The sequence below is a fragment of the Odontesthes bonariensis genome, chromosome 14 (assembly GCF_027942865.1).
Source record: "Odontesthes bonariensis isolate fOdoBon6 chromosome 14, fOdoBon6.hap1, whole genome shotgun sequence".
NCBI lineage: Eukaryota > Metazoa > Chordata > Actinopteri > Atheriniformes > Atherinopsidae > Odontesthes > Odontesthes bonariensis.
The window spans coordinates 16,613,550-16,639,081 of NC_134519.1; the positions used below are offsets into that span (position 1 = coordinate 16,613,550).

Here is a 25,532-nt window from a genome sequence, read left to right on the forward strand (position 1 = left end):
ATACATGCAAATCTCACGCCCTTCAAGCAATATAATGTTTTTGCCAGGTGAAACATGCAAACATTGCTTTCAGAAATTTTCTGAGATTCACTTGGGCTTCAAAGTAGATATCTCTGGGCTTGAATCACTTTTGGATGCACAGCTTACGTTTGTAAAGGTTCAAACTCAATACCCAAGTAATAAACATTTGTTCGTATTCAGCTCTACTCTTATGTTCTCATTTACACATGAATGGAAATCCTTGCAAAAATCCAAGCAATGCAAAAACAATGGCAACAAATAAACAAACACATGAATTTAGTAGTCATTTTATTACATTCATAAATTCTCAACAACAATTGCAGGGCTCTACTGTTATATTATTCACAGCCTACAACCACAATGGTAAACATGAGGTAGATCAACCAGGCACCAAGGCTACCACCGGGCTGCACAAACACACCAAACACATTTCATTTAAGATTGTGAGAGCAAATTGCATACTAAGTATTAAATTATCAAAGAAGAAAAACACATTGTTTGGAACAGTGGACGATGACATAAGTGTTTTGATCACCAGTCTTATAATACTTGTACTAGTTCTGGGGGAGCAAATGTTATGCTTATATTTTTCAGCTGGTAACTTGGATAGTGCAAGTTCATATTTCCTACCCCCAATGACATTCAACAGATCTAAGAATCCTCCTTTCGGGTTCCTGTGCAAAGCATTCACGGGTGGTTTAGAAGAGGGGACCCCCCCCCACAAACAAACATCCACCCACCCCCACCCCCTTTAGCATGCAATCAAATATCACACTTCGTTATGATTATCAGTCCAAAATGCTTGTCAAATAAATAAGAATCTCTACTGGACCTGATTTTCATTTTCAACACAAATCCAACACAAGAACAGAAAGGGATACAGACATATGTTTAAAGATATATCTAGGTAGATTCCTCTTGCCTTTGCAGCATGAAATGCAGAAAGACAAGACCAAAATATACTGGCAAAAGTTACACAAGACTAAAGAACATCAGTAACCCTCAGTGGTTAAGGGGGTGATATAATATATTAATAATGTAAACAAAACTTTAAACAGTACAGTGGTCCAAAATCCAATTATTTCATCTAGCTTCACTCAAACAACATTTCTTCTCCTCACAGGTAAAGTCTTCATTCTCATTGGTCTGAAAAATGGGTGACCTGTGACTGTGTGAAATATCATTTAAGGCATATTCTTTGGACAACCCTGTGGAGAAACACATAAAAACACTTTCAAGTATATGAACTGAGCTGGCAAACTGCTTTTGACAGTGAATCACCTTTCCTTTTTTTTCTTTTTGGATGACTCTTCACTTAAGAGAGTAAACCAGTTAAAGGTAAATGCAAATAGCAGCCAAAAAGCACAATCAGCCTTGGAACCTACAGCAGGAGCTAACATCCCAGGCACAGTCAGTAGCAAGATCATTGGCAGTGAGGGAGCTTGATTATTACATTGTATTCACCGACCTTATAGTATTCTGTGTTTATGCAAAATATTTCTTTTAGAATATGGGTCTATTTTGCTCTGTCTGATTGACGTTACACTTTAACAGATTGGTTTTAGAAAATAAAGCGTATCTAAATTGAGGTCAAGATGTAATAACAGACCAACTTCATACGTTTGTATTTAAGCCAAAATACAACTTTAAAATCTTACATCCCTGAAAAGTCACAATGTGTAAACTTTCTTAGTTGTGGCGAAAGGAATTCAGTCACTGGGAAAGTAGAACCACACTAAAATGGCTTCTCGGGAGGAAGATTATCGATGCCACATAAATATTCTAGAGGCCCAAAGTGAAAAGTTTAAATGTGTTAGATCAAATAGTCACTCACTGTTCAAATCCCACTGGTATTGGAGTAGAATTTGATACTCTTGATGATGGAAATCCAATAAAAGCCAACCTCTACGCTGATTTTTTTTTAATGTGGTGAGATAATGAGCTTCATGGAGTTTCAGAGGCAGAGCCAGTAAGATTGCTCAAGGAAAGCAGAGGGAAAAGACAAGGTGCAGCTGAGTCTTTGGTGCCAACATAAGTTAATACCAAACATACACTGTGAACAGGGAGGAAAAACTTAACGCCTTGAAGCGATGTCCCTTAAATTTCCCTCTTTTGAAACCCTGAGATAAACACGCATGTCCAGGACTTGACACACTAGATTCAAAATTCATGGATGCACATATATTTTAAATAGTCCTCTTATCGATTGGAGGGCGTCCATTTTGCAGAATATGACAACAAAACAAAGTTCAAATTGAGCTTTTTTTTCCCCCCAGTTGTCTTTTTTTCAGTAGAACAATCGATAGTGGGGACACGTTGAGTGGCAAACAAGAGTTAAAGGGCCCTACTCAGAAACAAAAATTCAATAAGCTCAGTGTCATAGTGCAGTGCGGTGGTACACATATAAGAACAGCCACATCTACTGGCCTGGCAATAGTGAGGGTTGCTGGATTGCTTGGAATGAGAGCTACCCTTATATCTAATTGTGTTTCTTCAGCGGCACAGCAGACTTGAGCGGTAACAAGTTCAAACGTGGCGGCCAGTCAAAAAGTAGAGGGGCCGATCATCACTGCAGTTAGCGGTCTGAAACTCATCCCGCAAGCGGAACTGCCACTCATCCTCCAGCTCCAGCCGGACAATGGTCTGACGCAGGGAACTTCGGTCCTGACAGATCACGCAGAGGGTGGCACCTGCGGATACAATCAGGGTAAAAACTTATGGCCAAGTTATTGCAATCTCAACCACGTTTGGTGACCAAATTCAAACAAATGTCAGAACAACAGAAGCTCCAACAAAAGCTGCTTGTACACGCATGCATCACCTTTGAGGAAGCGAAACCTCTTGAGGAGTCCAGAGACAACGAAGGAGTCACAGAGGTAAAGCAGCAGGCCACTGAACACCAGACCCTGATGGTTCAGGTTGGTGGAGTGTGGACGCGAGTTGATGTAGCACACGGAAATCTGTGACAGAGATGGGACATTTGGTTAATGCCACTCCGGCAAACTAAAGGGAACGTGAAGTGATTGCAGTTTAGATTAGAACTGACCAAATTACATTATGAAACTTTCCTTTAGAATGCATCCTTACAAACAAATGTATATATTTTGAGCGAAAGAAAAATAAAAATAAAATACAAACACTTTTTATGGTACAGCAATAATAGTTTTAGATTTGCAATAAGGATTTCATATTTGCCCTGAGATAAGGTTTTTCAGGGGCTTTGAGCGGCACAGTGCACATGCACAGTATTTGCACTGTTGGCTTTCACTGTCTGCATGTAAGCAGGTCAGAGTGTTCTAAGCAAAACAGATGGCAAAATCATGTAACATGCTTCTATTTGGGTTAAGATTTATTGAATCTTTTTGTAGTAGTCAGCAGTTTTTAAGGTACAGCACAGTTAGAAAATGCATCATATAAAGGAATGGTTGTCTTCAATTTAAAAAACAACAGTAGCCTCATAATTCCCAGGAGTTCAACCTCCTGGGAGATCTTACCTCCGGGCTGAGGTCAAGGTAGCTGTCGATGGACAGAACTGGGTTGTTTCTGTTCTGAACGGCCTTCGGAAACAGCCTGAGACTGCAACTCTGCAGGAACCTTTCCAGCAGGAACTGGGCCGGGGCATCCAAGAGGGTCTGCTCGCTGTCCGGGGCGCAAACATACTGCGATGGGCTGATTGGAGCTGGGTTCTCTAGTTCCTGGAAATACAAGTGAGCAGTTTAGTGCAGGATTACGTTTTACATAGAGAGAAAACAACACAAATGGACTTAAGACCGTTTTACAGGCTTATCTGAAGAAGACACCCACCGCGAGTTTCGGTTTGACCACAAAGTCTTTGTTTCCCCCGACTGGAATGTGTTTTTTCATCAGGCAGAATTTGTTGAAGCGGCACAACAGCAACCCACTGCTGTTCACCCTTAGATTAAAGTCCACCTCTTCACAGCCATACCTGCACAAGACAGTAATTTCAATCACTGACGACACTGCACACTTCGTGAACGCGCTGGCTACCACAGTCTTCCACAAACTTACCGATTAAGATCATACTGAACGTTCTGTGTCAGGTCCACATTAAGCATGACACAGTCGTGGAGGTGACATCGACTGAAGGGGTTACCAGGAGACTTCTGAGCCAGGCTGCTGTTCCACTTGCGGGTACCGCACAGTGCATACAAGTAGATCTTTGGTGTGTTCTCCATGTGCTGCAGCACTGTTTTCAGCGACACGTTGGTGAGAGTTGAGCTTCCTTCTGATGTGTCACTAAGAAACAGAGGAAAAGGATGACAGGGTTTTGACAACAGTGATACAGGTCTCTAAAATGTACTACACGTAACTTTTCAGCTCTGTAACTTGTGAAGTTGGGAAGCTGATTAAAATGTAAATAAAAACAATGTTGAACTGTAAAAAGAAAGACAGCATGGAGATAGATGCACATGTCTGCATGATTATATGCAATACTTGACCAGTGATAAATTGAAAAATAATCTAACAGCAAAATTGCTGAGAATTTGTAAATTTCACTGACTGGCCTGTAAAAAAGTACTATCATCAAAAGCTCTATACACAAAGAAAAAGAAGGAGACTGGACATTTTTTCCAGATTTCTTGAAGACTTTTAATCCCCAATCCAAAAGGTTTTCTCAGTACTATCTGACCGATAGGGAGTTCCATGTTCTTAACCACTTTATGGGGTCATTAGCGCCAGGAAAGTCACTGTGGCGTCATGTGCCATCATGTGGGTCATTATGATGCACCCGCAATGATGAAATCAAAATAGTTCACATTTACATTTTCCACAACACCCCCAGTTTCTTTTGGAAATGGGGCCGCACCAAATCCTGCCTCACTACCTTGCATCTGCTGACTGGTAGGCGTTCCACAGCACACAGGAGTCATCCATCATGACAATGAAAGGCCACACATCTTGTCTCTTGACACCTTGCTCCTCCAGTCGGTTTCTCTCCAGCTCCAGGTTATGGTAAGACAGCTCTTTGATCATGAAGCGGGCGGCACCTTCAACAAATAGGAGCGTATTTGTCAATTTGTCATTCATACTCTCATAAATCTGTGTCACCTACAACGTCCTTTAAACACAACAAACTGCTGGAGGAGATAACAATCTGTGCAAATCCCTGAAAACGCTACATTTGCAGAGTGTGTGTATGTTTTACAAATTAAAAACTGCACTATTATAGTTAAGAAAAGACTGGATGTCATGCAGTGTAATGGTCTATCCAGAGGATAAACACCGGCAGGGAGCCACACTGATATCAAAGGTCAAAGTAACACAGCAGCCATCTGTATGCTTAGCATAGTCACACCCATTTAACATATGCTTTACATCTGATTGGCGACGTTGCAAATGACCATATTGTCCCATAGATGTTCATACTCAATGGCTGTCTCACATTGGCTAAAAGAAAAATGCAACCTTTCACCCACTACAAACAAAGTGTCATAAGTATTGACCTGGGTGGCTCATTCACTGCAATCATTAGCAGATTGATAAGCTGCCAAGAGAAGACAAAAAGAAAATTGCAAGCTAGCAAACATGGATATAACAGGATATAACACAGAAAAGTGTAAGTGGTCTATGAGGAAAGAAATCCAGTCAATGCATTAGTTTGACCTTAAGTATGCACCAGCTGCATTTGGTTGGGGGGGGTCACAGTAATTGACACCTAAGCTGAGTTCTGTCATGTCAGTAAGCTGCTCACCAACTCCGGCATTGTTGAACATCGCTGGTAGGACGAGCAGGATGTGGTTGGGCCAGTACTTCCTATAGTGTGGCATCTCATATTGTTTAACCACCAGGATGTGCAGATGAGTGGTGCCCTCCATGGCGTGGTAAAGATTGAGCAGGCCGTGCTCTTGGCGTCCTGTTGTCGGGGTGAAGATTGGACTTTTCAAAAGATCAGGGTCCTACACAGAAACAAAAACTCAGTTAAGGCAAAATGTCTTGACAAATAAATTTCATTGTGAGCTCAGGCAGGGAGGTGGACAAGCTTTAATTCTCTAGGAACATAAGTAAATATACCCAACGTAAAAAAAAATACAGCCACACGTGCTGAGTAAACTGACCTTAGTGGAGACCAGAGGCAGGCGTAAGCTCTCCAGGTGACTACCCTGCTGACTGAAAACAAAGTGCTGCTCCTTGGCTTTAGGAATGAAAAACTGGAGCTGGACCTCCTCTCCCAGCATGGATGAGCAGAAGGTGAAAGCATGGAAGGTGCACTCTGAAAGCTGTGATGCACACATACGTGGATTATTACCACATAGATTCCAACGGAATTCCAAAGAGTAAAAGGTTTTTAAGCAATTAAAGATCAGTATTTTCTATTTATATATAGCAGCCACAGAGCGCCTCAGATGTCTAATGTAAGTGTGCAGAATGTAACTCACCTGTGTGGCAGGACCTGCCTCACAGTACTGATGACATTGTTCACAGTGATGAAAGGCGTTGTGGGCAGCAAACCTACTGAGTCGTATTGACTTAGTCACTCGTTTGACTTGAGTTTGGCTCTCTCCTTCTTGCTTAACTTCTGCAAATACATTGAAATAAATGTGTTTAATGAACACGCTGTATTAACAAGTGTACGTTAAAGTGTTCAATTCCGTATTTGTAAGTCGTGTGTTTGCATATATGTCTTTTTACCTTTGAAACACTTTGGCATCTTGTCAGAGTAAACAGGGCTGGCCTTCCTGAACTTGGGATCTCTGGGGTTGGGGTCAAAGGGCAGCTTCCGCACATCCTCAATGTCAGGCCAGTGGATATTTACTGGAGTTGTAACCTCAGAAGTTTCTGCAGAGTAGAAGATAAAAGGATGAGAACGTGTGTCGGCATTACAGTGATTTCCTCAGCATTTATCTGATGTGTTTAAAGATATAGTCTCCCAAAAAGTCAGGAAAGATGTGCAAAATGTGAATAAAAAGAGGACACAATAATGCACCCCCATACTGTCACAGAGGCTGACATTTTAACTGTGCTCAGACAACAAGGTTCACCCCTTCCACTTTAGCCCAGAGGCTCAATGTTTTACCAAAATGAACGCCAGAGTTTGGTTCATCAGACCACAGGACAGCTGTCCATGTTACCTCGGTCCATCTTAAATGCGTTTTTTTTTCAGATATTACCTTGTGACTGTGGGATGGTCGCTCTTTTATTTCAAATCATGTCACTAAAATGTTGCCTGATAACCTTGTTTGCTGTGAGATTTGCCATTACGTTTCTTCTCTCTTCTTCATGACATAACTTTTCCAGCCCTTTGCCACACTTAACAAAGTCACGCACTGATATTTTGTTGGACTTCCTTTAGCTTTGATATTTTCACTTTGGCATTATTTTGATAAGCTGCTTCGATGTCACAGCATTCTTTTCTGTTCAAGTTGCATAAGATTTTTGCCAAGCTCTAGTATCTTTCACAGTCTGAGTCCGATCCTGGCATTGTCACCTTGGAACTGTCATCTTAAAATATGCCTGTGCCTGTGGAAGAAAAAGATCTGTCGAGGGAAAAACCTGGTTATTCAGTACAAGTCAGATGACCTTAAATTTTGTGCACATAACAGTGCTGAAGCCTAACCTGACCAACTGAAGTAACCCCAGACCATAATAGTGCTGCACCCACAGTAGTGTACAGTAAGCATTAGACATGATGGATGCAGTGCTTCATCAGCTGCTCTTCTTACACTGATGTGCTCATCACTCTGGAACAGTGGAAATCTGAACTCAGACCACATGTCCTTTCTTTCCATTGCTCCATAATCCAATATTACTGAAACATATTAAAGCCTTTTTTGTTCATTTAGCCTTGATTGTAATTGGTTTTCTTAAGCTTACACGCATTGTTTCCCTCAAAGATGAGGGTTCACCACTTCCAGGTTTTAATAATGCGACTGATAGTTCTAAACTGAATTTTAGTAGTTTCAGAAAAGTCCTCAGTTGTTTTTGTTTTCAGGTAGGTTTAAATAAGTTGTTGCCAGCTGAAGCCCATTACTCACTGCAGTTCTTTTCCAACAGGAGGCTCTTACTCTTTTTACTGAAATAAATCCCATCAATAAATGATTTGGATAATAAATCTAATTGACTTGCTAAATAATTTCTGTTTTCAATTTTGGCTCTGCGACAGCAAAAAAGGATTTGTACAAATCAGCGGCAGTGATCTTCACCTTCTTTCTCATCCTCTTCCTCATCGTACACATCCACCTCCAACAGTCTGATGAGCATCCGAAACAGGATACGCAGAAACTGGAGGTAAGCTCCCGTCTTTCCCACCTAGCAAAAAGCAAGAAACAAACAACCCATGTAGTGCTACAACAACGCCAACATATCCAGGTGCATAAACATGGACAAACATGTAGACATGACATGCATCTGAATGGATTTTCCACAGTTTTGAATTAACACAACGTCCGATAACATTATAACATTTTCCAAACTTACAAATTGGCCACAGATCAAAAACAATAGGGATAGAAATATAAAGTCAGGTTTACTTATCACATGTTCATCTTAGTTTATCATTCAACTTCTTTCCATCTTTTTCATTTGGGAATACAGTATTTGGATGAACTCATATATGACATGCTGTTTGTGATGCACTCACTCACAGAGGAACTTGTGATTTTTTTTTACCTGTGGGGGTCCAGTGAGCAGCAGGCGCCGTGGATGTGGCACAAGTGGTGCTTCATAATCAGCATGATGCTGTCTGGCAACGGTCCACTGGCGGTAGTACGTGCTCTGCTCTGCCCTCTGCAGGTTGTGAGTGATGAGGGGCCTCAGCGGGCTGCTCCAGGCCACATCCGCATGAGGCAGCAGAGAGAAGGAGCTCAGTTGACTCCCCGACTCCCCCGTCAGAAGGCTGTATGCCGCTCGTGACAGGATGACTGTCCGTGGTGACACTCTACAGGACTTAGATCGTCCGCATCGCGTAGACTGGCTGGGCTTCTGCGAGGAGGAGGAAGATGTGGAGGGGGAGGAAGATGACGAGCTACAGTAGAGGGACGCGGGCACATTGGGGGCTTTGGAGGGGTTGGAGGAAAGCTGGCTTCCCAGAGAGTCGCACTCCTGCTTGAATCCTTGAGTTAAGGTGCCCACGTCTGAGCTGAGGGGACCCTCGGGTTGGGAGGTGGAAGTGGAAGGCTTCTGGGATGAGTCGGCAGCATCAGATGAACTGACACCATTCTCAACCAGAGAGCCTGAGTGAGGACATGAAGAGGGTGATATATCAAAAATGAATTTAGCAAATAACAAGCTAAATGGTATTTATAAGTAGAAAGTGACAGGCTTCTCTAAATCACCACATTTGAGCCAATGATGCTGTTTTCCCCTCTAAATTAAGAGCACATCTCCTTTGAATCATGTTCTTCCCAGTCAAAAGGGCAATGTGACTTGTACACACCCACTCCCATGTGCAATATCTTTATATTGAACCAAATTACTTTGCTAGAGCGATTTGATGGATAACCTCTTACCCGCTCTGGTGTTTGCATCTATAATATAACATTCCAGTGTTTCAAAGAAACTCACCAGATGTTCTGGTTGCCGCGCTACCGTTGCTCTGGGGTCTTTCTGGTTCATCTCCTTCATTCAAACCGGTGGTAGCCTTCTCTCCATCTGATTGCCGGGGAACAATAGCTGTCTTGGGGTCCTTGACTATGACCATGGACACATAGGTGCAGGCCAGACCCACCTCCTGCTCCAGGGCTGTGCGGGTCAGGTAGCTGGAGTCTATCAAACGCAGGTCGCTGTATTTCAGAGACCTAGAAGAGCACGAGTGTGTAGAAAGACAATGTTGATAATCCTGTCAAAATTTGGTCAGATCTTTGTGCCAAAATAAATTGCTCAAATATACTGAAATTAATGTAAATCAGTATCAGAATTATAAGTGGTGCTGGTTGACATAATTAAAGATGTAAAATCTGTTTATTCTAAATTAAAGACAAGGCAAAAGACCTCTAAGAGCAATTGCAGATGGTGAGGTATCTTGATGCCATAGCTATGTAATGTGGAATTACCTGGGAAAAGTCTCTCCAAGAGGGTCCTTTCCTGTGAGGATGACTATGCAAGGCAGCCCTTCCAGATCCTCATATGTGTGTGGTACCCAGTCTTCATTCTCACAGCCTTGCCATGCCTGCAGAATGACATAACATGTAGTTTTTGCATGATCTTTACTATTGTGTTAAGGTTCTGATGTTTCAGATTTAAACAACAACGCACGTTGGACTGGTACTGGATAAATTTGTTCTACACAGAGTGTTGCACTGTTAGCCCGTATTCATTATATCACTGTAACTTGTGTATGTTTTAGTAAACAGTTAAAACAATAAACATCATTTAATCGTCCAAGCATTTTTTGATCCAAATGTAGATCTACAAAATGAAGAGAATTTAAGAGGAGGATTTTTTTTTAATCATTCTATATCATGGACAAATCTAATTTTATTAACTACTTCTCAAAATTTCTAATTTTAGCTTGTAGTTTAGACCTGACAGGGTTTTATTTAGAGGTTGGCTTCACGAACCCGCACAACTGCAATCACGCCAAGCGATGTCATGACGGTGGTTAACAACTTGACAAGTCAACCCAAGCACATCTGGCTACATGCTGTTGTGTTAGTTATTGCAAATTTGGCAACTTAATCATAACTTCAGTTAAATCTCTGCATGGTACTGGTTTCCCTAACTTCTGGTGTGGTTCTAAAACGTGCAAACGACGCACTGTATGACTGATTAATAGATTTAAAATAAAATATCAAACAAAAAAAAAATTTATCAATCAGGGATTTTTTTCCCCCAACACATTTAGAAGACTGGTAGCCGAACTGCACATTTCACAAACAAATAGAAAACTTAAATTTCAAACAAACATCAAGAGGTTAATAACATATATTTTAAAAATCCTAACTAAAAGCAACACAGCTGCCATTTTCAAGCCAAAAAAATTATTTCAAAGGATTATAATGTCACTGCCACATCACTATTATATAGTAAGAGTAGATCTGACTATGGTTAAAACTGTGCATTCCATTAAGGTGGTGCTTAGATGTCATTTTAAATGTAAGACATTTTGTTAACAGCTGTGAAAAAGGGAAACAGTTAAATAAAAAATGAAACCTTTAATTAGAACTATGAGCAAATCTAACAAAGTTAACAACTACAAGCAGTAGGGCTTTAGTCAGTCTAAGACAAGCAGTTCCTACCACTGAGAGTCATACAGACAGTCATTCTTTCAGTATGTTTTCACACTTTTTATTCTATCAGCTTCAAGATAATCAGCTTCCCAGGTTTAATCCTGAACTATGGTGGCAGCAGCACAGGATTCAGGTCTTCCATATTTTCAAAGGGTGAAAAAAAAGTGGATTCCTTCTGCATAAAAAGTAAATTCCTTGATAATGACATCAGACCTCTCTGTAAAACGTTCGTCAAAACAATGTGATTTTTTTCCCCCTTGTGGGTCTGATATGTGTGTGGGATACAGCGTGTGGGATACAGCCACGTCAATTCTACTGCATTCTACAATAAATTGTAGAATGCAGCCAAATGAAAATCACTGTTGGCTACAAAAAACTCCTGAAAGACACGATTTATAAGCCAGTGTTTGGTTTGTTCCCACTTAACCACTGGATAAGTATGACAGGGCAACAAAGGGTTAAGGATTAAAGAACAAACAAATAGCTTGTTCTATGATAAAGAAAACACAGCGATTCTTAGTCTATATGACTGAAAAAATGATTAAGACTTTTTTTCTTGATATACATTTAGATCACCCTAAATGGTACAACACTCGAGCATTGCAATTACAGAAAACAATGACAAGGAAAGCTCCAGTGACTCATTTTACTCTCACCTTGAGGCGATTGATGAAGGGTCTGGGCAGGTTGATCTCAGACGCCGGACTTCCCAGCAGCACCGCGAAGCACAGCTGGAGTCCCAGCTTGTCCCTCACATCCTCTAATCTCTCTCGAGCCAACATGGCCAGCTGGAGCGAGGGCACACGGACCAGCAGCATGTGGCCACGGCCCTGAGAGCCCTCTTGGTTTGGAGAGTTTATCAGATCCTCCACCATGGCCAGGGTCTCTGGAGTTATGTGGTCCCTCAGGGATGGGGAAGAAGTCAGAGCCATCATGGCCTCAGTGTACTGCTGAATCAGCAGATAGCTGCGGATCACCATGCTGTGAAGGTGGGGGTGTCTGATGTACATGTTGGAAAGTTTGTTAGTTTGACTGACTTTCATGTTACTCGGTCAAAATCCTTCTGACAGGATTACGGCGGCTGTCTCAGAAGTTCAAGACTAACCTCTCCAGCAGAGTGTGAACCATCTTCTCAAATGCATCATCACAGCGCAGGATGGGGCTGGCCACGCCCCACTGCAGGGAGCTGCTGTAGTCTCCCAGGCCAAAGTAGAGCAAGTCATTGGGACACTGCTCCGTTTGCTGGAAGACAATAATCACAACAACACCATTCCCCGTCAACGGACTGAAGGAGTTTGCTTAATGTCCATACTTCTAGCTTTTTGTGTGTTCGTTCAACTGCCAGCGAATCGAGTGTGTTCAAACGCTAACTTAGAACACCACTAATGAGCAAAAATCTGACCACATTTTCCTAAAGCAGCAATGTGGCCCTTCAAAAGTGAAAATATTCCACAAAAAGCGCATTAAGAACTTTGCTTAAGCAGTCTTATCGTAGTGTTTCAAATTTGGCTAAATTATCTATATCATGTTAGTATAATAAGTACTGTATACTGTAATACTGTATAAAATGTTATTTCGCAATTAAATGAGGAGAGAAAAATTCTGAAAGATATTGTCACAGGCTGTTCGCATTGACTCCCCTGTTCTCATTTTGATTTACTCGAATCACAGTCAGTTTGACTGCATAAAAAACAAATGGGCATCGCTTTGAATGTTACAGCTGCAAGGAAATGTGGAACCATCTTCTTTCCTTTCATAAAAGATGATCCAGTGCTTCCTCTGCTCATGGAGAAACTAAAGGAAGAACTAAAGCTCTTTTCCTTAAAATATTGAGAACTCTAGCATCTCTTTTCTTGGCTGTCTTCTGGTGCATTTGACTCATTAGGTAACCTCCCTAAGGAAATAAAGGAAACTTCTACCAAACCAATTGTCTACTTGGAAGCCTTTTATCACTAATTGTATATCTCTATGTGTTGTAAGTCACATTTTAGCCCAGCAGGTGGAGTAGCTGAGCCACAACTATTAAAGTAGGCTGGAGGAAAGTTCAAATTTATATCTTTAACCCAAATATTCACAAACAGCCCTCCATAACAGTCAATAAACCTTCTTTTTATGACATTTCTATTTGACAGTTACTTGAGAAAATAGTATTTCTTGTTACATTTAAACTATCAGTCATCTCAAAATTGCTGGGGCTCAAATACTCACCAGACTTTCATTGGTTGGCCAATGAATCTCATTGTGGACACTGATGCGGGACTGGCGGGTCTGCAGGGTGTAAGGGAAGCAGCTGACCTGTAGGACTAAGAGGTTCATGGCGTCTAAGACCTCTTGGCAGTTCACTACCCGGTCGGCCAGACCCTGCATCTCCCCATGGCACACAGAGCCTGACAGTGCACTGGAAGTGAAGTGGAACAAAGTGTTTGAAAGGAGTACCGGTTATTTTTAGAGACTGTACTTTTGCTGCCATAGGTCTTCATAACTTTTAACACAGTTTGCACATAGCAGCTTGATTAGGGACACGGTTCACACACAAATCTTTTGTATTTGCTGGTCTAACTGCCCAGTGTGAGAGGTCATTCCCAAGAAAAATGTTCTGGAAAACAGGAAGTGAGCTCTATTATGTTTCTGGCCGTGAAAACGGAATTTTTGTCAGAATAAACAGAGGATCCGTGCATGAGAGGCAGTTGGGGCCATCTTTGAGCAACCACATAACAGTGAATACCTTTGACTGAATTGGCACTAAATTGAATTTCATTTAGAAACAAATAGATCTAAAAATAACAAAGACCAAAACAGGAATGTCACATTGCCTGTTCTACATTTGACCAAAATGATAAATGATGTATTTGCTTTCACTTGCTCACAGCTGTCTTCCTCTTTAATCAAGGACAAGGCTGCATTTTGAGTCATAACAATTTGCCTTTCCACACAGACTCACAATATGAGCACAGCAAAAACAATGTCAGCTCTCACAGTGTTTATCAGTGAATTTCTGAGTTTTAAGAATCGTCTTCACCTTGTGAGGTCGACGTGTGAGTTGTCATGAATGAGGACAAACAGGGTGTAGGGGTTCTGCTTGACTTTTTTCATGAAGGCCTCCATCTTGGCGTGAACGTCAGTGTCCAGACGCACCACATACTTGTCTGATTTCTGGTTTGCTGTGGTGGCATCTTCATGTCCCAGGTCCACAAGCACTCCTGAGCCAGAGACACAAAACCGATGAGACGAAGCTGTTTAATACTCTGAGGTATAAAAAGAGGAAGAATCCTCACTTAGTCTTTTATAATTGTATTGTCTGTCAACATGTACCTGATTGTTGGATGCGCTGTGCTGTCTGGTGTACCAGAATGTGAGATGGCGGGACCAGAACAAGAAAGTCAACCTTACAAAAACGTCCCAAGTCGAGGTTCTGGGACCCCGAGTCAGCAATGGAGCAAACTTGAGAGAGGAGTTTACGAGCCACACAGAGCTGGGCCGGATAGATCTGAAAGACCTTACTTAGAAGATCTGCGGCAGAAGCACAAAGCATCGGGGAAGTTGTCAATATGAGAAATAATAACGATGAGTTAAAAAAAACAAAATATACAGTGTATCTCAACTAAAGTGAAGCTTCAAGTTTTATGCTGGAAATTATACTTTATACTTTTAATCTCCTGCCCCTGAAGAACACAACAAAGGAAGTATGTAAGTTTGAATAACATGGGTGTTATGACACACGTGTCTAATCAAGTTCACTTTGAATGAAAACGTACGTAATGTCAGTTCATACTATTTTAAAACATTTCACAACCTTAAGTTCCAGTTTATTGGGGGGTTTTTTTGTCAGATACAAGCCCTCCTAATAGATCAAAACTCACCATGAGATGTCACAAATGATCCAGTGTGAATGTTAAAATAAAATCTCACGGATAATAAGATAAATTAATCAAAGTCCTTTAAAAATGCCTGATTCCTAAGAAAATACCTTCCAATAATGTACTTTCGCCTTAAAAACTAACTCAAATATATAAAAGTTGCTGTGTACTTTGTCAAGAGAGTGAAAAAAAAATGGAATATTCAAATATCACCCGGAAACCTCCCCAGTTACATTATCAAATGACTTTTTTTCATTAGTGTTATGACATGTTTAAACATGAAAATAATTAATTGTCTGTTTTCAAATTAGCTATGTTCCTTTTTTTTTTAAATTATTTTTATAAAACCAAATTTTGTGTATTTTAGACTTTTTTTCTGAGCTTTGATATAATAAGACATGTTAAGGAAGCAAGAAACCTACCAAAAAAAACATGTTTTTGTCTAAGGTGAAGACACTGAACTAAAAGAAACCCGTCCCGGGTAAAACAATTTTGAATCGTATTGGTTCACCTTTCACAGAATAAAAGTAAAACACTGAAATTTTAAGAAATCATCTCAGTGGTCAGCTACATATTGATGATGCAACATTTTGATGCCCTCATTTGACCTGGATTACCAAAAAAAAAAAGATTTTGCCAGTAACTACTTAGTCAAACATTTTAGTTTAGACAGCTAGTACACTGAAGAGCAGTCTAACCTGTGTCTGACGGTGGTGACATGCTGGCAGCTTCCTGCGAGTGGATGTGGTCAGTGATATCGACCTGAAAGGGCTGGATGACTTGTCCTTTCCGTCTGCGTTGGTATCGCACCAGCTGCTTGTCAAGATTGTCCCCTAGAAACAACCAGTCGCCATAGTCACACAAAAAGTGCAGCAGCTGTGCACAGATCTGATATACAGCACACTTTCTACTGTGTTTTCATCTGTGTATTGAACAAAAAAATATATGTAAACTGTTTTAGTCTTAATTACATCACATCATTCCGTTGAATTTGCAGAGTAAAGATGCTCTTTTTAGAAGACCTTGTCTATGGCTCATTAATCCTTCTTCTGCTGGTTGCATGAATAAAATATGAATGATTTGCATGACTACAGGTGGGGTTATTTTCTGCAACAACATATCAGCATTTGTCTGTAACTGTTTCCCTAATCAGACGAGCAAAACAACGAGCAAAATGTTTAACGTACAGCACCTACCGAGGGAAGTTGTTTTGAAGTGAGACGTCAAGATACCGACTTTCCCGGTGATGAGCTCATAGCTGATTTCCTTCAGAAACTCATTGGTTGTCATCATGCCTTCAGCTAAGGCCCGTGCTTGATACTTTCCTGTATGAGGCAGGTTTGTTCGTGTCATTTTATGTATTGTGCAGTTAACCAGGTGAAATGAAATGATGCCCAAATGCATTTGGCAGACTGCAACACTCACCCAAAACAAGCACACAGAACTCATTGCCACTCATTTTTGAGGCACATATAATGACCACGTAGGTTGGCAGACGCTGCTGATGGTGAGGGCCTTCGCTGAGAGACCGCAGGGACTCAGATACACCCTCCCCTAAAGATGTGTGAGTAACTACCACTTGGACGCTGCCCCCAGAGACGCTTGCTTCTAGGCGAGCGAGCCACGGCAGCTGGGACGGGGAGATGGCAGGACTCCCGGGACAGCACAACATGGCCTTCAGAACTATCTGCTCCAGCTCTTCCCTCAGAGGAATCTGCTCTGAATCTGATTGACATTTTTTTAATTAAATAGCTGTTTTATCAGGGATGTGTTGTGTTTACACCAATTTATCAGCTATCATAAAACATTTGAGTAACAACACAATGCGCATTTGAGATTTTGTGTTGGCTGCATACCTAAACGTGCAAGGTACTGCAAAGTGAGCAGGATCATTGTCTCCACGTTGAGCGTCTGACTGCTGTGAAGGCCCAAAGTTTCTAGGTTTTTCTCCGTCAGCTGGCTGCTCTTATAGCAGCTGACCAGCAGGGGGCTCACCACTATATCGCCAACATTCCCATAGAAATATGGTAAAGTGCCATGTCCTAAAAAGAAAAGTTGACATTCACTCATAAGCTTTGCAGTGCTGTGCAGGATGAGTCGTAATGGCAAGGAAGGAATAAATCACTAAAACAATGCTCCTACCGATTAGGATGACAGGGCGAACTCCCGAAGAGTTGAGCAGGTTGTCAGGAATGATGACTGTTTCTCCAACTGTGACAGGCTGGGGCTGGATAACACCTGCCAGTGGTGGCGGCTGAGGAGAGAGCACTGCTATCACAGAACCTGGAGGATGATAAAGGGATTATATGTCAGTGCTTACATAAATGTAATTTACAGCCTTGACATGTCATTGATTACATTTGACAGATAACTCTGCGGTGGTATATTAGATTGTTGTATTGTACTGTATTGTATTGAGAAGTACAGTTATCCAGATGTCCGATGAAAAGATTGTTGTTGTTTTTTCTGAAAGGAGGATTCAGAAAATACAAAACGTTTGCAATTTATAAGCTTTTCTGAAAAAAAATTTTCATCTCCTTCTTTTTGTCTTATTGTCATATTTTGGATGTCAGGTCCACCATGCAGGGAATGTTGAAAAATAGAAATTAGAATAGACAATTAATTGGAAAACAATCGTATTTTATATGTATATAACTGCAGTTACATTACAAAACAATCAGACAGCTTCCCCAAGAATGTAATTGTAAAAATAATTTCTGATCTAAGCTATTCAACTATATCTCCATAGCAACACTTGATGAATCAGCCCTAACAACCAGCCAACATAACGGACGTCAGTGACATGATCATCTCCACACCAAAGGAATGGGAAAAAAAGGGTAGGGAAAGATATGGAAAACACATGGCACAGCAGATTTCATTAAAAAAAAGTTCAGTTTGAATCAGGGTGCTAAGGAACAAACCTGAAGAACAAACTACGGGGCGAATCGCTGGCACAGGGACAGCTGTTGGTGGAACTGGCACAAGTGAGCTGGAAACCCAGCTGCGGTGGCGCTTCTTTGGAGGACCAGAATTCATAACAGATGACACTGAACATCAAACAGAAACAATGTCAGAATAGAGGTTAAAAACAAATAATAATTTTTAAAAAAATGGCTTGAAGAGAGGGCCCTACCTGGACTGTCTCCTAGATCAGCAGTGCGATACCCCTGACTCTGAGGGCCTAAGGAGACCTGCGAAGGGCTCAGTAAGGGAGGATGCGCATCAACACCCAGGCCATTAGTTGGTCCATTCACCCTAAGAGCTGTGGGTACTGGAAGCAAACACATATGCACACATTAATATGGCAGACCATGTTGTAACCATGCATAGCACAGGTAAACATTTGCATTAAAATTCCCAAGTCACAGAATATTATCCCCTCGTGGAATGTCATTGATTTTGAAGGTAATTGATCATAAAGTAGATCTTTTTTTTTTTTTATTGTAGAACGATTTCATCTAGGTGAAAAGTATCTGATTGGAACACATGATAAGAACTGCTAAAACTCTAAATGCTCAGGAAATGAATCTCCTTCTGAGCTTGTTACACTGCACAATGTTGGATAAAAGAAAAAGCAATGATATCATCCCACAACTTTTTGCAGCAGCATTCAAGGCAACACTCGATTGTTTTCATACAGTTTGAGACTTTGCAACTACTCTCAATACACACTTATCACCACGACTGTCTCTTCCCAAGTTCTAAGGAATTCTTGTTCACATACGTCCTTTCCTTGAAGGAGACATTGGAGGATATAGCCCTAAGTCTTTCAGTCCCCTCCCAGTCACCTATCTCCTATACCTGCTTCCATTTCCCCATCAGTTCAACTAACCTCCTCAAGAGTTCCCGTCTTGTTTCATCCAGCCTGTTTTTAATTAGTTCTTCTGACCTCTTGCCTAAGTTTTGGCATTCATCTAAAAAAAAATAAAAGCCTTCACAACTCCAGTCTGCACCTGGGTCCTCTTACCAGCTTTATGTGGCAATTTATTCAGCGTAAACCAGCATTGTTAACCAAGAGATTCTGCCCTCAATCTGCTATTTGAAAAGCTACTAGCAAATATGAAATTATAAAACAAATGAACATAAAAGTACTCTCCGAACATGAAGCTGTCTGCAGAAGGCAGGCAATAAATAAAAATGAGTCAGTACTAACAGTGGGTTATTGATTTCCTATGCATGTACGCCTGTTACGGAGATTTTCCCATCTTGTATTCACATGTGGAAGATACCACAACACTGATCGTTATGTGTAGCCTTCCCTTGTCAATATCACAACCTTGTAAAGCATCTAATGGGTAGCAAGGCCTTTAAAAGTCATTACAGCATTTCTTCCTCCAGTATTGATTGGCACGTACACACATGCGTGTTTTTATGCACGCGTCTGTGAGTGAGTCTAAGCAGGGAGCGGACGTTAATCTTTGCTCCACGGTCAGCCATCACCCTTGTGCTGCACTGCGTAAATAAAACAACCAGTGTGTAAGTAACGCTGTTCAGCGTGAGGGCCAGGCCGTTCATGAGTCGCTCACATAAAGGTAGCACCTTATCAGCCCATGGATCCTTGTAAATGGTAGTGACTAATGACTGAGGACTGAAGACTTAAATGTATGTATCTTATATAGTCATGCTTGTTTCTCTTACAAGCTATCATATTCAGAATAAAGCTAAAGTAACAAGATAATCAGCTGATAAAACAAAGATAAATCTAATGGTGAATTGAAAAAGTTCTTTACCTATTGGCAGAGTCTTTCCTGCTGGAGTGGAGGCAAGAGGTTTGAGGAAACTGCAGTCTCTTCCAAGCTCCTGACTACCAAAAAAGACAGAGGGGGCTTGTACCATCCTGGTGGGTGGAGAATCTGGAGATAAAAACAAAAGTACAATTTCATCAAAACACACATAGCGCGGACCAAATACTTGTCAAGCTGATGTTTAGCACTCTCTGCTAAAATCTTACAAACATATTTTCAATACAATCTCATTACACAGACATCGACTGTTGCCTTGCTCTTCGTGCATCATTGCACGAAAGGGAGATATGCATGGATTATAACCTCGAAATGAGTGATGCGCCTTGGGGTCGCAGTTGTGAAATTTAAGTAAACAGAAATGCCAACAGAGAACTTGGCTGTCTAGCACATTTATGTGCGACACACCTGCTGACAGGCAGCTTCAAGGTTTAGAAAGAAATCTGTATTAAAAGTCCAGGAGCTTTTTCAGTCAAAGTAGATCAACATCTTTGTGAAGAAAAGCAGAATCTGTCACAGACACAGTTATTACTTTAAATAAAATGACACACTTGTGAAGAATGTAATTGCAACAAAAATGAGGAAATCCAATTCCAAAGGTTGAGACACTGTGTACAATGTAAAAAACAGCAGAATGCAATGATTTGCAAATTTTCATGCAAGCAACTATAAAACACATTAAACGTTGAGAAGGAGACATTTTCTATCTTTTTCAAAATATTAGCGAATCTTTAATTAGGATTCTTAAAAGAGTTTAACAACACAAACAAACCCCCCCTTAGCAACAGAGATACAGGCTTTTGAAGTGAGCGCTGATAACGAGCTGAATGGTCCTTCACCTCTTTTGTCCGGAGGATGTGGCAGCCATTTCCAAAATTTGATTTGTTCAAATACAGAGCAGTTTTCCAATTTGCCTCTGCCCATTTTAAATTAGCCTTGGCCCAGAGAAGATGGCGCCGTTTCTGGATCATGTTCACGTATGGCTTGTTCTTTGCACGATAGAGCTTTGACCTGCATTTGTGGGTGGAACGGTGAACTTTGCTCACCATGATTTCTGGAAGTGTCTCTAAGCCCAAGCAGTGATTTCCATGACAGAATCGTGCCTGTTTGCCTCCAGATTTTCTGTATATTTTGATGATTTTTTTTTTTGTCTTGTAAATTCTCGAATTTATTATGCATTTATTTATTATTATTATGAAAGTCTTCACATTTTTACATCAAGAACCATTATTCAGAAATTGCTCTACAATTTGTAGACATAGTTTTCAGCAGATTGCTGGACCCTTGCCCATCCTTACTTCTGAGAGAACCTGCCTCTCTAAGGTGCTCTTTTTAACCCCAATCATGACCGGTTTGTAGTAACATATTCCTCCAGCTATTATTTTAGTGTCACTTGCTTTTCCATTCATTTGTTTCCCCTGTCCCAACTTTAATTTTTTATATGTTGCTCCCTGATTGACATTGTACACAATGCCCTATCTTTTAGAGAATCGGGGTTGTATAAAACTGACTTTTAAGCCTGAACATAAAAATGATACCAGCTATTGCTGATAAAAAAAATGACATTTTAGTCATTTTATTCCACTCATAATACACACAACTAACACGGGCTCCTCTTTGACATGAACTGCTCTAAACAGGTAATGCAGTGAAGTGGTTACAGCATCGGGCTATGCTTAACTCATCATTGACAGGGCTTAGCCACCCCAACCCGTCTCTATGGCAACAACACAAACCTGCCAGGATATATTAACAGATGTCCTTCGGTAAATATACGTTGTAATTTTATAGTGAGAAGAGGCAAGATATACCACACAGTTTTTAACTCCTTACAGCTTTCAGTCAAACTATAAAATGCTACTGATTTGCGTCTTCTTTAAGTGGATCTGCGGAGAAAGTGTGGAGTCTCACCAGAGAGGGAAAAGGGAGAGGAGCTGTGTCCGCTGGTGGCCCCGTTTTCTTTGCTGCTCAGAGAAGAGGACGAGCTCGGCTTGGAGGTCGATGCACTGCTGGCGAACTGACGGGTTTTACTGTCTGAGAGGGCAAAGAGAGGAGTGACGGAGAATGTTACACTGCACGGAAACGCATATCACGGGAGAACCAGTTCAGAGATTAGTGTGGGATCCATTTACAGTGGCAAAAAGTTTGGGCACCTTGGTCCAAGTTTCTGTTACTGTGTGTTTAAGTAGATAGAAGATGAACAGATCAAGTCAAAGGTAAAAACATCTTTTGCAGCCTTTTAAGTAAGATAATTTCTCCTTTAGTTTTGGGCAGTTTTAGAGATAAAGAACCTACAGTAAAGATATTTTTTTAAAGCTTCTCAAATTTTCATGGTTTGTACACTGTCAGTGTCATGTAAAATGATGTGATACACATTTTATAGCTTTATAAATGACTCCTCAGACCTTGTCAAAAGAAATCAGCAGCTTTGGGCCACTATGAGGAGCTGCTTATAGTCCTGTGGAGAGACGTCAAAAGTCTCTTAGCTGGCTTTGGGAAGAGTTCAGAAGCCATGACTTTTAATAAAACTAAGCAGAAACAAGTCATTTCAAAACTGTAAACTATAGCGAAGGAAGAAATAAATGTGTCACCTTTATCTTTTTTCTTTTGCTAAATGTTATTCAAAATAACAGAAATTGTGGTGCCCGGACTTTTGCTTGCCACTTTTTGCAGATTTATAAAGGCTGGATTCTGAAAAGCATTTTTAACCTTTCCAGCAGATTAGAGGTCCTTTGCACAGAGCACCCTGAGAATTCTTCACCAGGTAGTATTTTAAGTGCTTCTGCTTCTTGGGCTGTGTGGATAACTTCAGGTTGATGTGGTTTGAAAACTCTGTGAAGTATCTGAAGCCCTTTTCACCGCAGCCCACACAGTTTCCTGAAAAACCTGCAAGTGGTGTAACAAAGACTGAGTTATTACACTGCTTTTCAAACGCATATGAATTTTTACAGAGCAGAGTATGACGAGCACAGGCAGAAAGGTGTGAAATGAAATCCGTCTCCTTCATTAAACCTGAGATCAAGAGAACAGACTGACCTAAAAGTGCATTTTTCCCATTCTCATCAGGCAAAAAGCGGCGGTCCACGGCACACACCAGGATGTGCTCCGGGACGCTGGGAGACTTGGCACCGACCAGCTCAAAGCCTGCTGGGACTTCAATGGGCTCTGTTGCTATGGAGACCAGGCGGAGGTCCTTTCCGGCCTGACAGAATCCTAAAGGAAGAGATATTTTTGTTTGTTTTTCTTTTTTTCAGTCAGAGCAAGAATCTGTTACATTTGAGGAATTAACCAAAGATATTATGCATCATCATTATGTTCTCTAAACTAAACTAATCTAATCAATAGGTATTTTTTTTCGGAAAATGCTTTTTCTCTTTAGAAATAAATTTGGTGAGGTCATACCGTCCAGCGTGCAGCAGCCGTCAGGGGCAGGAGTTTGCAGGTAGGGAAGAGGAGGGCTGCTGCTGTTAGAGTCATCATCATCCTCCAGCTCTTCCAGATCGTTGGAAGAGTTAACATTTATGAGCTCGTGCCCTTGGTCCTCCCCGCCATGGAGCGGAATCTCGCTTTTTGGCTTGACGTCTACTGCACACATTAGAGCTGATTATTTTTACTGTAACAACAGTGGAATTATTAGTTAATACATCCATAATATCTCGGTAACTTCTCTATGAATTTCCTGAAAAAAAACAAATTGTGTTTCACATTGGGAAGGTGTAACCTCAAGAGTCTTTTAGAAAGGGCTCAACACAGAGTTAACTAACAAAAAAAACGTTTTTTTTTACAATTAAGTGGAGAATCTTTAATCTAAAAAATCCGACTGTAGTAACATTAAGACCACAAATCTAACTAAATATCTCAATGCTGTTAACAATTTAATACAGTATTTTTGGGTTGAAAATGAGTCATTTAGAAAATTGTTCCTTTCGTGTAATATCAAAAATGTATAGAAATCTGCTAACCGAGTTCTGCTGAAGTTGCAGTGAACCTGAAGCTGTAATCCTGCCGCTGTTTAAATCCAGAACTCGTCTTGCTGTTTCCTGTAGGCTTCCTACCTTCCATGTTACCTGGAAACGGCTCCGGCTCTAAGTAGAGCTGTGTGAATATCGGCTGTGGATCTCCGCTGCTCGAGCGCAGCGACGCCTCAATCGAGTTGTGGAGAGCCTCCTCAAATCGAGCAGACTTCAGCTGCCCTGCGTACGAATTCCCCATTATCTGTCAGAGCAAAGAGAAGAGGAGAGCATGATGAGCAAATATGCACACGTGTCACGGTCCTGTTTATCTCAGCTCATTGATTTGTTTCTTTACATAATAACGCCAAGCTCAACAGACGTGTCTCTCAAATCTTTTCAGCCGTGATCTTCTGAGGATATTTCATTTTGCAATTAGATGTGAATAATTGCTTGATTTGCTTCATAGACAATGTTACAATATCAATCAGAGGTTATAATGCCTTGTGTATCAAGCCATAGTTGCCTTCAATGTAAAAACAGTCTCACTTTTCCGAATAGCATGGGCTGTAAATCAACATTTATAGAATACTCTATGTTTCAGAAGAAATATATTTGGAACTGGCCACCAGTTCCTGATAGGAAAAAAAGATTCCTGAGCTTAAGATGAATAATCTCCATGTGGTTCCAAAAATGTTTAAAACTTGCCTGTCATTTTTTTTTTCAGCTGCAGCTCCATAACAAAGCTTCTTTCATAAAACTAACTTTCATGTTGATAGGTTTTCCAAAAGGTAAAGGCAGTAATGAGACACATACACACACACTTGGTCCATGTCAGTCAAAACAAAATGATCAAGGCTAGAGGCTTTTTCCAGGCTTTTTTTTTTTTGTCTCTTTGCCCTTCTGTCTGCTTGTGTCACCCCGCCTGCACTGCCCCGCGTCCCCTCCACCACAGTGTCCACTCAGGGACATCTGCCGAGGTCGGGCCGCGTGGGCCTTCAGTTGGCTGGCTCTCTGGTGGCAGCTGGCAGCTGGACAGAGGGCCGAGCATGTGGTCTCAAAGAAAAGAGCAAGAGGAGGAACAGCAGTGAGAGAAAGCACTCCAAATGTGGCGAAAAAGCAGCTCTGGCCAATGGCTACGCTCCCGTTGAGATTCTGACTCTGACTCCCTTTTTGCAGTTTGTCAAAACAGATCGCCAGATTTGAGCCAAGCGTTCAATCTGTGTGAGACAAGGAGCAGAAAAGGAAAATAAAAAGGGGGTGGGTGGCCATTTTCCTGACATACGAGTTTGACCTGATATGGCTCTTTTATGTTTGTCCTTGGACTACATTTGACTGGTGCAGACCAGTGTTGTTGTAAACACCACAGAAGCCAAGTGGAGGCCCAGGTTGAAGACTTCAGCTGTTTGGGAAAAGCTTAATCTACTCTTTGAGGTCTAACTGAGATCCCCTGCAGCTGTTGAATGTTGTGTATGTTACTTACACTTGAGATAAGAGTTTAGTTGAGCAATGACTTAAATAACCTCAGAGTTGCTTTTTGCAAGCTGTTTTATTGAAGCCCTATCTAATAAAAATAGTTATTATTGAAACGATGTGGACTCTACCCCTCACCACTAAGTAATAATTGATGTACTTGAAAGTGGCTGAAAAATGTGTTTTTAATTCTGCTCAACTACTTGATGAATTGTTAAATTTCTTCAGCTCGAACAAGTTGCACATTGAATGAGCTGTGGCATGAAAGTGATCACGTCTCAGTTTCAAACAGCAAAAAAA

The 25,532-nt window shown here is 41.0% G+C and overlaps 1 protein-coding gene across 6 annotated transcripts in view; it reads right to left on the reverse strand.

Annotated features, from left to right (window-relative positions):
* Positions 1 to 296: 296 nt before the first annotated feature.
* The window catches only part of greb1l (GREB1 like retinoic acid receptor coactivator), a 47,844-nt gene continuing 22,608 nt past the window's right edge, over positions 297 to 25,532 (reverse strand). For 3 of the 6 annotated variants that reach the window (XM_075483167.1, XM_075483168.1, XM_075483169.1), the window contains 32 exons: positions 23,772 to 24,024; positions 23,212 to 23,394; positions 22,846 to 23,022; positions 22,519 to 22,695; positions 21,721 to 21,843; positions 19,798 to 19,920; positions 18,201 to 18,338; positions 17,989 to 18,114; positions 17,207 to 17,347; positions 16,921 to 17,106; positions 16,490 to 16,789; positions 16,261 to 16,389; positions 15,763 to 15,897; positions 14,520 to 14,717; positions 14,227 to 14,407; positions 13,416 to 13,605; positions 12,313 to 12,449; positions 11,864 to 12,206; positions 10,032 to 10,147; positions 9,544 to 9,776; positions 8,650 to 9,212; positions 8,184 to 8,289; positions 6,673 to 6,819; positions 6,420 to 6,559; positions 6,099 to 6,260; positions 5,735 to 5,939; positions 4,868 to 5,030; positions 4,051 to 4,278; positions 3,826 to 3,967; positions 3,516 to 3,716; positions 2,843 to 2,981; positions 297 to 2,711 (listed from right to left, as the gene is read on the reverse strand). In XM_075483167.1, coding sequence (XP_075339282.1) covers positions 2,548 to 2,711; positions 2,843 to 2,981; positions 3,516 to 3,716; positions 3,826 to 3,967; positions 4,051 to 4,278; positions 4,868 to 5,030; positions 5,735 to 5,939; positions 6,099 to 6,260; positions 6,420 to 6,559; positions 6,673 to 6,819; positions 8,184 to 8,289; positions 8,650 to 9,212; positions 9,544 to 9,776; positions 10,032 to 10,147; positions 11,864 to 12,206; positions 12,313 to 12,449; positions 13,416 to 13,605; positions 14,227 to 14,407; positions 14,520 to 14,717; positions 15,763 to 15,897; positions 16,261 to 16,389; positions 16,490 to 16,789; positions 16,921 to 17,106; positions 17,207 to 17,347; positions 17,989 to 18,114; positions 18,201 to 18,338; positions 19,798 to 19,920; positions 21,721 to 21,843; positions 22,519 to 22,695; positions 22,846 to 23,022; positions 23,212 to 23,394; positions 23,772 to 24,021 — 5,946 coding nt within the window. In that variant the 5' untranslated portion in view covers positions 24,022 to 24,024 and the 3' untranslated portion in view covers positions 297 to 2,547. The remainder of the gene's footprint in view (positions 2,712 to 2,842; positions 2,982 to 3,515; positions 3,717 to 3,825; positions 3,968 to 4,050; positions 4,279 to 4,867; positions 5,031 to 5,734; positions 5,940 to 6,098; positions 6,261 to 6,419; positions 6,560 to 6,672; positions 6,820 to 8,183; positions 8,290 to 8,649; positions 9,213 to 9,543; positions 9,777 to 10,031; positions 10,148 to 11,863; positions 12,207 to 12,312; positions 12,450 to 13,415; positions 13,606 to 14,226; positions 14,408 to 14,519; positions 14,718 to 15,762; positions 15,898 to 16,260; positions 16,390 to 16,489; positions 16,790 to 16,920; positions 17,107 to 17,206; positions 17,348 to 17,988; positions 18,115 to 18,200; positions 18,339 to 19,797; positions 19,921 to 21,720; positions 21,844 to 22,518; positions 22,696 to 22,845; positions 23,023 to 23,211; positions 23,395 to 23,771; positions 24,025 to 25,532) is intronic. The other 3 variants (XM_075483172.1, XM_075483171.1, XM_075483170.1) reach the window with 3 other exon arrangements.